A 12,683-nucleotide genomic window follows, 5' to 3' on the forward strand; every position below is an offset into this window, starting at 1 on the left:
ACCCTAAGTCCTCCCTTCGAATCTCTTAAATCCCTATCTCAACTTCGTTTAATTTTAATTGTATTTTCATTAATTGAAGTAGTTTAATCATCTCATCAAATCTCTTTGAAATCTTATGATACGCTAGAGTCAAAGTTAAATTCCAATACGTATAATCCCGTGGGACGATTCCTACTCACTCTTGCTACGTTAGTAGTAGTGGTGATAGTGGTCTTTATAAATTTAAACTTGACCCAAAAGGCTTTTCTTGAACCGCACATTCACTACATTATTTTGGCGTACATCAAGCAGCCTCGTCAGTGACCAAATTGAACTTTGCTCTGATCAAAATAACGGCCTCAACGAGCTCTCCAACATTGCCTTAAGAAGTACTATCAAATTCACAAAGGGTAAGGCTAGATCAAGCCTTGAATTTAAGGTAAAAGAAAAAGAAAAAAATGAAGGAAATTGAGGGTGGGAGAGTTTCTGACGAGGGAGAGAAATCTATATGCACTCCAATAACTTATCAAAGTTACAATAAATTCAAAATAACAACCTAATACTCATAATGATCGGAACTTCAGCTTCTCGCCGGACTATCAGAAATAATTTGTGGGAATCTCTCCTTTTAAGAAATTTTAGCTTATTGCCGGAATATATGGTGATTTTTCCGACTAGATCTCCTTTTGTTTGCTATGCCTTTTCGACCTTCACCAAGAAAGTTTTTTACACATAAACATAAATAACAGAGTTTTGGGGAGAGTTTCTTTACCAAATCTCAAATTTCAGAGAGGAATTTCCTATTCGGTATTTCAGGCATTGTATATATATAGTAGAGTTTTGAGGGAATGTCAATTTTCCTTTTGGGGAGAAATTGAAAATTGAAAATCAAATACGATTTTGGAAAGATGCAATAATACGTGCATAAAGAAGATGTATAAATTACGCCGGACTGGATGATCGGAGCTTCAGCTTCTCGCCGGATTGGATGATCGGAGCTTCAGCTTTTCGCCGGATTGAAATTTTTTTGGGGAATCTCTCCTTCTTAGAGCTTCTTTGAACAGGGAGATCCTTTGCCTTCCAGAAAACATCAGATTCCCTTTCTCGGAGCTTCTTTGAACAGGGGATCCTTTACTTTTCAGAAAACGTCCTCATTCAGCTTCTTCTTCTCCAAAATCTTTATCTTTATGTCTTGGTTGCCTTGTTTCTCGGTTGCACTTGATGAAGGAGTTCAGTTTGGATGTTAGAGAGAGGGATATTTCAGAATCAATATACATATGGTAGTTTTGGGGGCAAGCTCAATTTTCGTTTTAGGGGGAATTTCAAATTGAAATTGAAATGATGCATTATGTACAGAAAGGGTAGAAGATACGGAGTATTATAAACAAGTATGTATATAAATGATATAAGAAAAACTACAGTACCTACCCATTTTACTACCTTTGCCACATCAGCCAAATGGCCTACCACTGGACACCTTCTAATGAGATGCGCATGGAGAGGATTTTTATCCTGACATTAACAATAATTAGACAAGTTATTACTAATGAACAGATTTTGTTAAAATTTTATAATACTATAAAAACTTTGAATTTTGTGGCCTATGCCGATGTGTCATTGGTACATCCACATCAGTCAGAGATATATCCAAAAGCATGGATGCAAAATTTTCAACGAAGTTTTGTGTGTGAAAGGAATAAAATTGTCTGGTTCAAACGACAAAATTGACTAGTCTATGTTATCAAATCTTGAGAAAGAAACATAGCAATCCTAATAATAATAATACATCTTATAAACTCCAAACTATTATAAATAATTCTCATCATCTTTTGTCCCCACATCAAGTGTTACTTTCTCACTCTACATTCACATTTTTCTGCTTCCCAAAATTTGAAATGGATCAAGACAATGTGGTTCTGTTAGATTCTGGCCAAGCTCTTTTGGGATGAGAGTGAGAATTGCATTGGCTGAGAAGGGGATCAAATATGAAGCTCGAGAAGAGAACTTGCGAGACAAGAGTTCTTTGCTTCTAGAAATGAACCCGGTTCAGAAAATGATTCCAGTTCTGATTCATAATGGCAAACCCATCACTGAATCTCTCATCATCCTCAACTACATTGATGAAGTATGGCATGACAAGTCTCCTTTGCTCCCCTCTGATCCCTACAAAAGATCACAAGCCAAGTTTTGGGCTGATTACATTGACAAGAAGGTAAATAACCAAAATTTACTCTTTCATCTCATATAAATAGATGCACACATACATAATCCACATATATACACGTATAGAATTAATGAACCATGATTGGGAATGTTAGTGGCGGGCCCACGCTCACCACTCACGTCAAAACGATCAGAATTGTCGGACTATCAAATTCTAAATGATTTTCGAATTTATACAGATATACAGTATTAGGAAGAGGGTGTGGATGGGAAAAAGAAAAGAGCAAGAGGGTGCAAAGGAGGAGTTTGTTGAATGCTTGAAGACATTGGAAGAGGGTGTGGATGGGAAAAAGAAAAGAGCAAGAGGGTGCAAAGGAGGAGTTTGTTGAATGCTTGAAGACATTGGAAGAGGAGCTTGGAAATAAGCCCTACTTTGGGGGTGAGACCATTGGGTTGGTGGACGTTGCGCTTGTTCCTTTCTATAGCTGGTTCTATTCCTATGAAAGTTGTGGAAACTTCAGTATTGAGGCAGAGTGTCCTGTTCTTGTCGCATGGGCTAAGAGATGCATGGAGAGAGAAAGTGTGTCAAAGTCTCTTCCTCACCCTCACAAGGTCTATGGCTTTGTGTTGGAGTTCAAGAAGATGTTTGGTATAGAATAAAATAAGCAGCTGATCTAATGCCTAAAATGCCTCAAGACTTTACCTAATGATGCATTATCAATGTCCTCTCTCATTCTGTAGGAGCTGATCTCTTGAATTTTGGGATCTTATTATATTGTTGTCCTTTGCTTAATTTTACCCCCTTTTTTTTCCCTACCTTCTTTCTTTCGTGGTGGGTGAAATAAAACAGCTAGTGGTTACTGTTTCATAACTTTTGTATTAAAATCGTTGTAATACTGAATTGCTTAATTAGTTAGAAATAGCTAGTGATATATAGTGAAATATGGCATGTATCAAATTTATGGATGTACTTTCATAAATATTAAAAGACAGTGATATGAAAATGACATGGGGAAAGTTTCTTCCACCCTACTCTGTTCTATTATAAATTTGATGTTTTACCTAACACGTTTTATAATAAATTTAATTCATTTGCTTCCATCTAATCCTTAATTACAAGAGATCACTAGCCAATTTATAAATCATGCATAGTGATGTCCTCTCGAATTCTGTTAAATATATTTAAGGTTTTATTTTACTATTTTATGCTTAATTTTACTTTTCCTCTTTTTATTATTATTATTTTTTTTTATGATGAAATAAAGTAGCGAGTGATCACTGTTTCTTAATTTTTGTACTAACCTCTGTAATAAACCTTGGCTGTTGAATTGCTTAGTAAAAAACAAAAGAATTTTCTTTGGTCATCGGCATTGATAATGGTGACTCTGGTTTCATGGGCTGGGCTGTTCATATAAGATTATTTTCCAAGTTTTGATTGGGCTACTTGTTAGTATTCTGTTTTGCGTTTGACTACTGCAAAACAAAATTGTGTGTATGTCATACACAGAGAGACAAAGAGAGGGAGAGATTTATAGTAGTAAGATTATAAAAACCATATTCATCAAAGAAAAAAACGCTACAATGTGACATATTACATAAGATAACCATCAAAAACAATAAGCAGAGAAGCCATACTTAAGACAGAATTATTGTTATTATTTGGACACACAAGTAGTGAAAGACAGACATATATATATATATATAGAGAGAGAGAGAGAGAGAAATCATCATTTGATCACATGCACTGGCCAGGTAGTTAACTAGCAGTGTTTGGAGCAGAAGCAACGACGACGGAAACCCCTGCAGTGTCCACCATGGAATCCCTCGGTCTGGCACACAGTGGCGCAGTTGCTCTTCCTCAGGCATGTTCCCTTGAAGCGGTGGCTCTGAGACTCGCATGTCCTGCCTTCCGCAACCATTGGACCTATCTCTGTAATTAACACATGCATCACCAATCAAATAATTAAATCAAACTATATACTTGCTTAATTTAATTAGTATTACATATGTGCAATTGTAAATAAGAATTAATTAAACTCAATAAATTTGTTTAATTTACAAGACTTATATATATGCCCCATTTTTTTAGCAATAACACAGGCTAAAGTAAGAAAGAGAGAGAGAGAGAGAACCAGTGGCTACGAGAAGTAGCATCACAATAAAAACAGTAGAAAACAAACGCGCAGAACGCTCCATCTTAGAGAGAGAAGTTGCAAACTCAAGGATGAGAGAGAGAGAGAGAGAGAGAGAGGGTTTGGAATGCAAAGAGAGGACGTGTTTGGTAGTTGATACATGCATAGCGTGGCTGCTTTATATAAGGTTGATTACGAAGGAATATGCCTATATGAAGCAGGGACACCAGTACGACACGACACGAATAGGACCATATGGTAAATTTTTAAAAAATAAGACATGAACGCGACGGGGATACGCCTATAAAATTATATATATATATATATATATATATATATATATATATATATATATATATTCAAAATATAATTATTAGAATCTTGTACAGATAAATAAAACAATAACAAAGAATAGAATCAATTTCAATAATTTCATTTTTGTTATAAGAAAAATATAGATAAGACAAAACAAAAAATAAATGAAAAATAAAGTTGATCCAAATTCCAAACGAAGATGTGCAGAAGAGACATAGTTATAATGAACTAAATAGGTATATGAATAAACATATATACTTTCAGTCTTTCACAAAATCTTGTTCATGTAACTTATATATATATATATATATATATATATATATATATATTTTGTTCATGTAGAGAGAATTGAAGAAGATGAGAGACTGAGAGAGGAGTGAGAGAAAATAAATTTTGTCTCACACAAGTGTTGGACCGTGTGTCCGAGCCTCGGACACGCGTGTCCAATAAAAAATAATATTTGGACACTTCACAGAAGTGTCGAACACGTATCCGAGCCTCGAACACGGGTGTCGGTGTCTGAAAAGTGTCCGACACTGATACGAGACCCTGGGAGGAGTGTCCGTGCTTCATAGGCCTACATAGTACATAAACATGTATGCATTACATTGAATGATAAAAAAAACAAATAATAAATAAATAAATAAATAAATAAATAAATGAGTACACAACATCTGTCATGATTACTCAGCATGCACCTGATTTTTTTTTTTCTTTTTCGGAAGCATGCACTGATTGATGTTTGCTTTTTCCTTTTACGTGTGTTTTTTTTTTTTTTTTTTCTTTTGGATATATATTTTGTGTGTGAGTGTCTATGAACTTTTGTGCACATGTTCATACACACCCACTTTATGGTTGAATGTTTGTAAAAAAAAAATTGTAGTTATATTGTATAGGATTTTTTTTTGTAAAAAGAAAGAAATCTATATGCAGTAGTAAAAGAGGTGAAACTAATTTTCTTTTTTCAAATTTTGGCCCCCCTTTTTTTCTATTAATAAACATAGGGTAAAGTGCAAAAATAATCATGTTATATAAAAAATGTGAAAAAAAAAATACCCCTCCAATTTAGCATAAGCATATAAATACCTAACATTTTAAAATTTGTGCAAATTGACCATGATCATCAATTTTGCAAATATAAAAATCCTAAAATATCCTTAATAAAAACCTCAAAAAATAAGTGTTATTTATTTATTTATTATTTTCCTATAAGGGCATTTTATGTATTTCAGTTTTTAAATTATTATTTTTTATTTGCTAAATTTTAAAAAGTTTCTTGAATGTCAGGGTTTTTTTTTTTTTTTTTTTTAACACAGTTGGTATATAACAAAGCAGTTTTTTATGCATTTATGTAAAAAGAGGTTGCAAACATTACCAAACATATTTCAATCATGTGTTCATGTTTTCACCTATTGATAACAAATACATGAAATAAAAAAAATTTGCAAAATAAGTCCTGTAATTATGAAATTTGATATACATATATACGTATGTAAAAAGTGTCGGCATCAATCCTTGCATATATTATATCATCTGTCCATTCAGCCTTTTCCCATGTGCCACCACTAATTCAACGTTCTCCTTTCACCTCATTTGGTAAGAACTTTTTTATTTTGGATTTCAAAGAGATTCTTTAAAATTAGAAAGGAATATATGACACCTACAGCTATTTGAATGAAAAGCTAGAGCACTCAATTAATCCTCCACCAATTCACAGTGGATAAGAATGAAAGATAAAGCAATATCCAAAATATATATTGATTATATTTGATACACACACTCAATGCTTGTAATGGAGCTTTAGGAATAGGTAATTGCAATGCATGAAGGTTTTGTACGTTTCACTAAATTCAGTGTAAAATTGAATACTCCATGTATATATATATATTTAACCACGACATCTATGAATGTAACATCACATATACATCACTCGAATTAAGTCCAAACACATACACATGCACTTTGTTACAGTTAGTGCTAAACTAGCTAATTGAAAATGCATGTTATTCAGATAAATATCTTAGTCCCATGTATGTAAGCAATATTTGTAGCATAATCTAGCTTTTGAAAAGAAAAAAGATATTAAGGGCAAAAGGCCATTAAAGTATACCTAAAGGAAATTTTTTGACTTTTGTACTAATATATATGTCGGCAGGTGTGTGAGTTCAGATTATTGCGTGGTGTGTGCCAAATGTGATTTGCTTGTAAAGCAAAGATTCCCAAGTACTAAAGGAGAAGATATGGATCAATAAAATGTTGAGCCATGTAAGATATTTACAGTTACTCAGCTCTCGTAGTACAAACTATTAGTTACTTCACCGATTATAATAAATAAACTGAAAATACCATAAGATACAATGACAGAACTAATAAAGACGGAAGGAAGTCGACCTCGGAGAGGGAGCAATGGAGGGATTATTCCTTCATCTTGTATATAATATCATCAAAATTCCACCAACATTATAACTCATAAATGTGAGATATAAATTTGTGTGAGTTACGCTATGCGAATACTGTTAGTTGATTTAATTGTGATTGAATACTTTAAATGATCGACTTAGATGAGATTATTAGGTCAACTTGTTAAATTTTTGTGATTAATTAACTTACGTACGAATATGATCAATTAAACATACACAATCGCAAAACTAAATATTGAAAAGTAATGCAAATAAAGTAGAGAGATGACACCAGAATTTTAGCAAGGAAACCAATTAGAAAACCCCGAGGTTTTGTGCACTATCCCAAGCGTAAAACGATCCACTGTGTATGAAGTAAAGTACACTAACTTTGACTCAGACTCATACGCCTTCACTTTACCAAGACCCAATCCGTTGAACACCACCGGCTTTGCGACTTCCCGTCCAGCAGCTCTCGACTTCAGACTTATGTCTCGAACCTTGTAAAATGATTACTGTTAGATCAACAACAGTACTCCGCAAGTGCATTGATCCCTTCAAAGTGTGATCGAAATATCTTCTTCTTTGAATCTGAATTTATTGTAAAAGAATGATAAAACATGCTTCTTAGAATTTCTGAATCTTCAATACTCCAATTCCGATGAGATAGAGTACACCATTCCTAAATCACTCGTGTATATATGTGTGTTCTCTCAAAACAAAAACAGAAAAATCAGATTTGATTTTTTGAAAAATATCTCTAAAAAAAGCCCTTTCAAAATAACGAATTTTTGTTCCAAAAAGCCGTACTTAATTTTGAGTAAAAAAGAGATTATATGAAAGTTTGGAAGACCTAAAAATACTTGGAAACCAAGTCAATTTCGTGTGTACACAATATAGAGGAAGTCTACCCCAAACAGGAATCAAAACAAACCAAAAAGCAAAGTTACCATAAAAATCTGAAGACCTTGAACCGGTTCAAGTTGGCTAGTGAGTTTTCAAGGATAATAACTTCTTCTTTTTTTCCGAATAATAAAGCAAATATATTAATGATTTAAAGAAATACATTTGTGCCCAATGGGGAAACATTTACAGTGCAAGAAAATAACAAGCCCAGGGGCTCAACCGAATAAGGGCAAAAGACCCCGAACCAGGAAGCCTAAACAAAGGCAAAAGACCCCAAACCAAATTGAGGAGGATAGCCGTTGCTAACAACCATAGCTGTTAGAAATGGATATCCCTACAAAAATAACAGTGACAAGGTTGTCTTCAACCACGCTAAGGCATACTTCCTCTGTCTACGAATCTGGAGGCATCAGTGGTGGTATGGCTCGGGGATAGGTCCATTTTATTGCTAGTTGTGAGAATTCCCCATTATGACGGGATCGCAAAGCTTCAGCAGTGGAATTACAGATTTGATTCAATACAGATGATTGTGAGGAAGCGGAATTCCTGAAGACCTTATTGTTTCTTTCTTGCCATATGTGATACACTATGGAGGCTAAGGTGAGTTGGGACACAAAAATTTTAGGGTTAGCTTGATTCCAGTGGTGAGCAGCCCAATTGACGAATTGGGGCCAATTGTTGCTTCTTGTGTAGAATCTACATTTGTCTTGTATGAATCTCCAAATTAGATAGACGAATTCGCAATCAAAGAAGAGATAAGAGTGTGTTTCAGGCATAGAGGAGAAAAGGTGGCAGACATTGTCAAAGTCAAGGTATAACATGCATTTAGAATCAAGGGTGGGGAGCTTGGACTGGACCGCGATCCATGGGATTATTTTCTGTTTGGGGATGGCTAAGGAGTTCCAAACAAGTTTCGACCATGGCACTGGATTGTATAGTTAGGATATGACTGTTATAGTGTGCTTTAGGCTGTATTTTCCAGTAGGGCCTACTGTCCAAGTGATTGTGTCTAGTGCTTTAGGTTGTATTTTCCTGTAGGGCCTACTGTCCAAGTGATTGTGTCTGGTAAGGAGAGATTGGGAGGGTATGGGGGGTTATTTAGGTTAGGGACTGTGGAGGAAAGGAGTGGGGGGAAGGACCATGTGTTGTCTATAATGAAGTCACTCACCATTGCTGTTGGTGAGACCTTTACTGCTTGAGTTTCCAAATTTGCTTGAGAATTGTTACTTTATTTGCAACTTCATGATTGGGTAGGCCTAAGCCACCAACAGTGATATGTTTGCACATTGCACTATTTGACCCTAGCTCATGGCGAGTCCAAAGGAACCACCTAAGTAAGACAGAGAGGCCATTAATCACTTTTTTGGGCAGTATGAAAATGCTAGACCAATACAATTGGATGGTTAGGAGTACAGATTTGATGAGTACGAGTCTTCCAGCATATGATAGGCTCTTAGAGGACCAATGTTAAATTCTTACTGTGATTTTTTCGAGCAATAGGTTGCAATCTGCAACCTTGAGGCAGGTAGATATGAGGGGGACTCCAAGGTGCTTGATGGGGAGTACCCTATCTGAACCCCAAGAAAATTTGGAAAAGAGGAGTTCATTGGTGTGGTCAATGCCAAAAAAGAATACTAAGCTCTTTGTGGGGTTAATGGCCGGTCCAAATAGTGAGGAAAATAGGTCAAGAGCTGATTTGATGATAGAGATGGATGTGATATCAGCATGGCAAAAAAGGAGTAGATCATCAGCAAATGAAAGGTGTGTGATTCTTACCTCTTTACATCTCTAGTGGTATTTGGGGACTTAGAAGACAAACCTTTTGATAATCCCTAAAAGAATTTCTATAGAGATAACAAATAGTGTAGGGGACAATGGATCTCCTTTTCTTAACCCCTTAACACTATTGAAGTGACCATGAAACTCTACATTGATGGCTATGGTGAAGGAATGTGATGTTATACTGTGATGGCCCAAATTTCAAAGAACCCGGTGCGTTAGCGAGTAACCCAAAAAATGACCCGATAACGGATCCCAGATGTGGCAGCAATGAAAGAGAATAAGTCTCTAGAGATTAATACCACCTCTAAGACGCCAAAGTGACTTCTTGAGAAGTCACGAGACTCAAAAGGAAACAAAAGTGGAAGCTAGGGTTTAAAACGGTCAAAGATGCCACTAAGGTAAAATGGTCATTTCAAATAGAAATGGATGCTACTGTATATACCATAAGATAGAAAATGAAAAATTTATAAACTTTGACTCAAAAATCAATTGATTTGGAGTTAGAACGAAAAAGATATGAATTTATGAAGTTTTACAAAATTTACCATATGGTGCCTGGTAGATCGATTTGGCTGCGAGCAATCATTTTTTCGGAAACACATGATTTTCAAGGCTAAAACGGGACTTTTTGGAAAAGGTTTGTGAAGAAATCCCCCCTAAAAATGAGTCCTCTGATCAACCATGGTCCAAACCAAGAATAAAAAGTAACGTGAAATAACCAAAATGCCCCCGAGTGCAAGGTATATCAAGAAGAAAAAGCATTTGGCTTCGAGTAGTTATTTTTCGAAAACGCTTGATTTTCAGGGCTAAAATAGGACTTTTTGGAAAACGTTTGTGAAATAACCCCCCCCCCCCCCCCCCCCCAAAATGAGTCCTCTAATCAACCATGGTCTAAACCAAATATGTAATGTAATAAAAAATAACCAAAATGCCCCTAAGATTAAACTACGTCAAAGAGATCAAAACATGTTATAAAATGTCATACATTCCATACATAAAAAGTGTTTGGCCCTTGGCCTCATTACATACCTATTAAAGTAACAACAAAATAAGGTACTTAAGTTCATATTACACAACCAAAAGGAAGCAAGGAATGCTTCTAAACAAGTTATACTTAAATAACTTCCAAAGGGATAAATCATGCCAACACTTGCATATCAAAAATATACAAAAGGTATCCATTGAAACACACGCCAAACTAGGGATGTTGTGCATCTAAAAAGAAAGTTTTCTTGCCTAAAAAATAAATATCAACTAGGATGGGTAAATGAGTTACTCCGTTGGATGAAGCGTATACGTATACCCTAAAGTTTCAATAGTTTTTAGAAATTTAATATAAACCAAATACATGTGGATCATGCCTCCTAACGTCTAGTTTCAAGGGGGAGGCTAAGGGATCATCCTAAGCTATGTTTGAAATAATTTGAAAGCAATCCACAATAGGTAATATGCTTAACTGTATTGGAACATCTTATGAAATGCAATAAGTTATAACCTTAAAGTAATTTCAACTTGTAAAACAAAATGTCAAATCAACAATAGGGAAAACTTAGGAGCGGTGTCCGGTTATGAGCTTCACAATGCAAGACAATTAGTTGTTTTGGGCTACTCACCACTTGTTATTCTTAGACTTTTTTTCTCATAATCTTCTTTCTCTTTCCTTCTTTTCCTATCTATTGTCACAATCATTACAATTCATTCATTGTTAAAGCCTTTTTACTAAGGCAAATTGAACTAACAGAGGAGTTTTATCTTCTCTTTCTCTTCCAATCACCTGAAAGTCAATTTTCTCAAAGAGATTAAGGTTGACTACACACATTCGAACCACATTGCTGGTTTTGTAATGACCCGGTCATTTTTTACCTTTCCTTTTTCCTCAAATTTTGAAGATAAATTTTTTCCGTTGTCTTTTCTATTCTATGTTTGGTTTTTCATCACTTAGTGTCATCTCAAATGCTCGGAAATGGTTTCTGAGACTCTTTCTTTTGGATTGACAACTTTCTTTAAGTACCGAGTCATTTTCACATTTTTCGTTTTTCGACACTATTCACTTTTTGTCCTTTTCCCTATTTTGTCTTTTCCCCGTTTGTCACTTTTTGGCAAAACCTCACTTTTCATGCTTGGAGTTGGTTTTTGACTTCACGTATCTTCATTCTAAGTGGTTTCCACGAAATACGTATCTTTACTTTTGCAATAAAGTACTCTGGTTGCTCCCGGTGTCCATAGGGGCATGGATACATAGTTTTTCAGAATCTTTTTCTTTTTTTGGGGTTTTTTTCGTAAATATCTTTTGAAGATATTTTATTTCAAGGGTTTTTAAGAAATATTTTTGGAAGATATTTTAATTCTGGGTCAACAGTGCAGTTTTCACTTTTTGGAAGGGCCATTGTGCAATTAATGAAAGTTATTGCAAAAATGCCTCGTTTTGAGCCTGGATCCTCACACGAGATTCAATTCACATTTCGTCGAGTCATGCACTCTTAGAATTTCCTTCTGGTCATTTTTCTCCAATTTCAGGGTTTTTGGCCCTAGTTGCCGCCAAACTTGTTTGGGATATATCTCTCTATTCGGGACTCAGTTTTTGACGTTGTTTCTTCCGTTGTTCATGTTTTCTCATTTTGAATCTTTTTCGTTCACAGAGTTTTGCCGTTTGAGTGCGTTTGCTCAAATTCCACTTTTTCGGGTCCGGCGGGGCCCTTCCGGGGCACTTTTTGAGTTTTCCTATAAATATGGTGTCCTGAGTCAAAAAATCAGATTTCATCATCTTCCTCCCCTCTCTTGGCTGGATTCCATGGAAGCCATAGCTTCCACCTTCTCTCTCCTCCTTTGAACCACTTTTCCTTGGTGAAAAATCTTCGGCCTTAACGTTTATCGTAAGCCTCGACGTGCTCTGCTTTTCCCCTTCTTAGAACCCATTTTTGGCCAAATTTTGAGTTCAGATTTAAAGTCAAGTTGTGATTTTAATGGGGCTTCCTTGGGATTCTTGTTCATTGTGTTGTCCCCAACA

General features: G+C 35.4%; 1 protein-coding gene and 1 pseudogene across 1 annotated transcript; one reads left to right on the forward strand and one right to left on the reverse strand.

The window, feature by feature from the left end:
* The first annotated feature begins 1,829 nt into the window (after window positions 1-1,829).
* Window positions 1,830-3,149, forward strand: LOC132279256 (probable glutathione S-transferase parA; annotated as a pseudogene).
* Window positions 3,150-3,670: 521 nt separating this feature from the next.
* LOC132279255 (defensin Ec-AMP-D2-like) lies at window positions 3,671-4,438 on the reverse strand. Its single transcript, XM_059781187.1, has 2 exons — window positions 4,275-4,438; window positions 3,671-4,072 (listed from the first exon to the last, which is right to left on the reverse strand). Exons 1-2 carry the CDS (start codon window positions 4,336-4,338, stop codon window positions 3,903-3,905), a joined length of 234 nt encoding a protein of 77 aa, XP_059637170.1. The 5' UTR covers window positions 4,339-4,438; the 3' UTR covers window positions 3,671-3,902.
* Window positions 4,439-12,683: the final 8,245 nt, after the last annotated feature.

Source organism: Cornus florida, unplaced genomic scaffold, assembly GCF_030987335.1.
Source record: "Cornus florida cultivar Cherokee Brave unplaced genomic scaffold, ASM3098733v1 CherokeeBrave_3.0.0_Hap2_Chr10, whole genome shotgun sequence".
In the NCBI taxonomy this organism is placed as follows: domain Eukaryota; kingdom Viridiplantae; phylum Streptophyta; class Magnoliopsida; order Cornales; family Cornaceae; genus Cornus; species Cornus florida.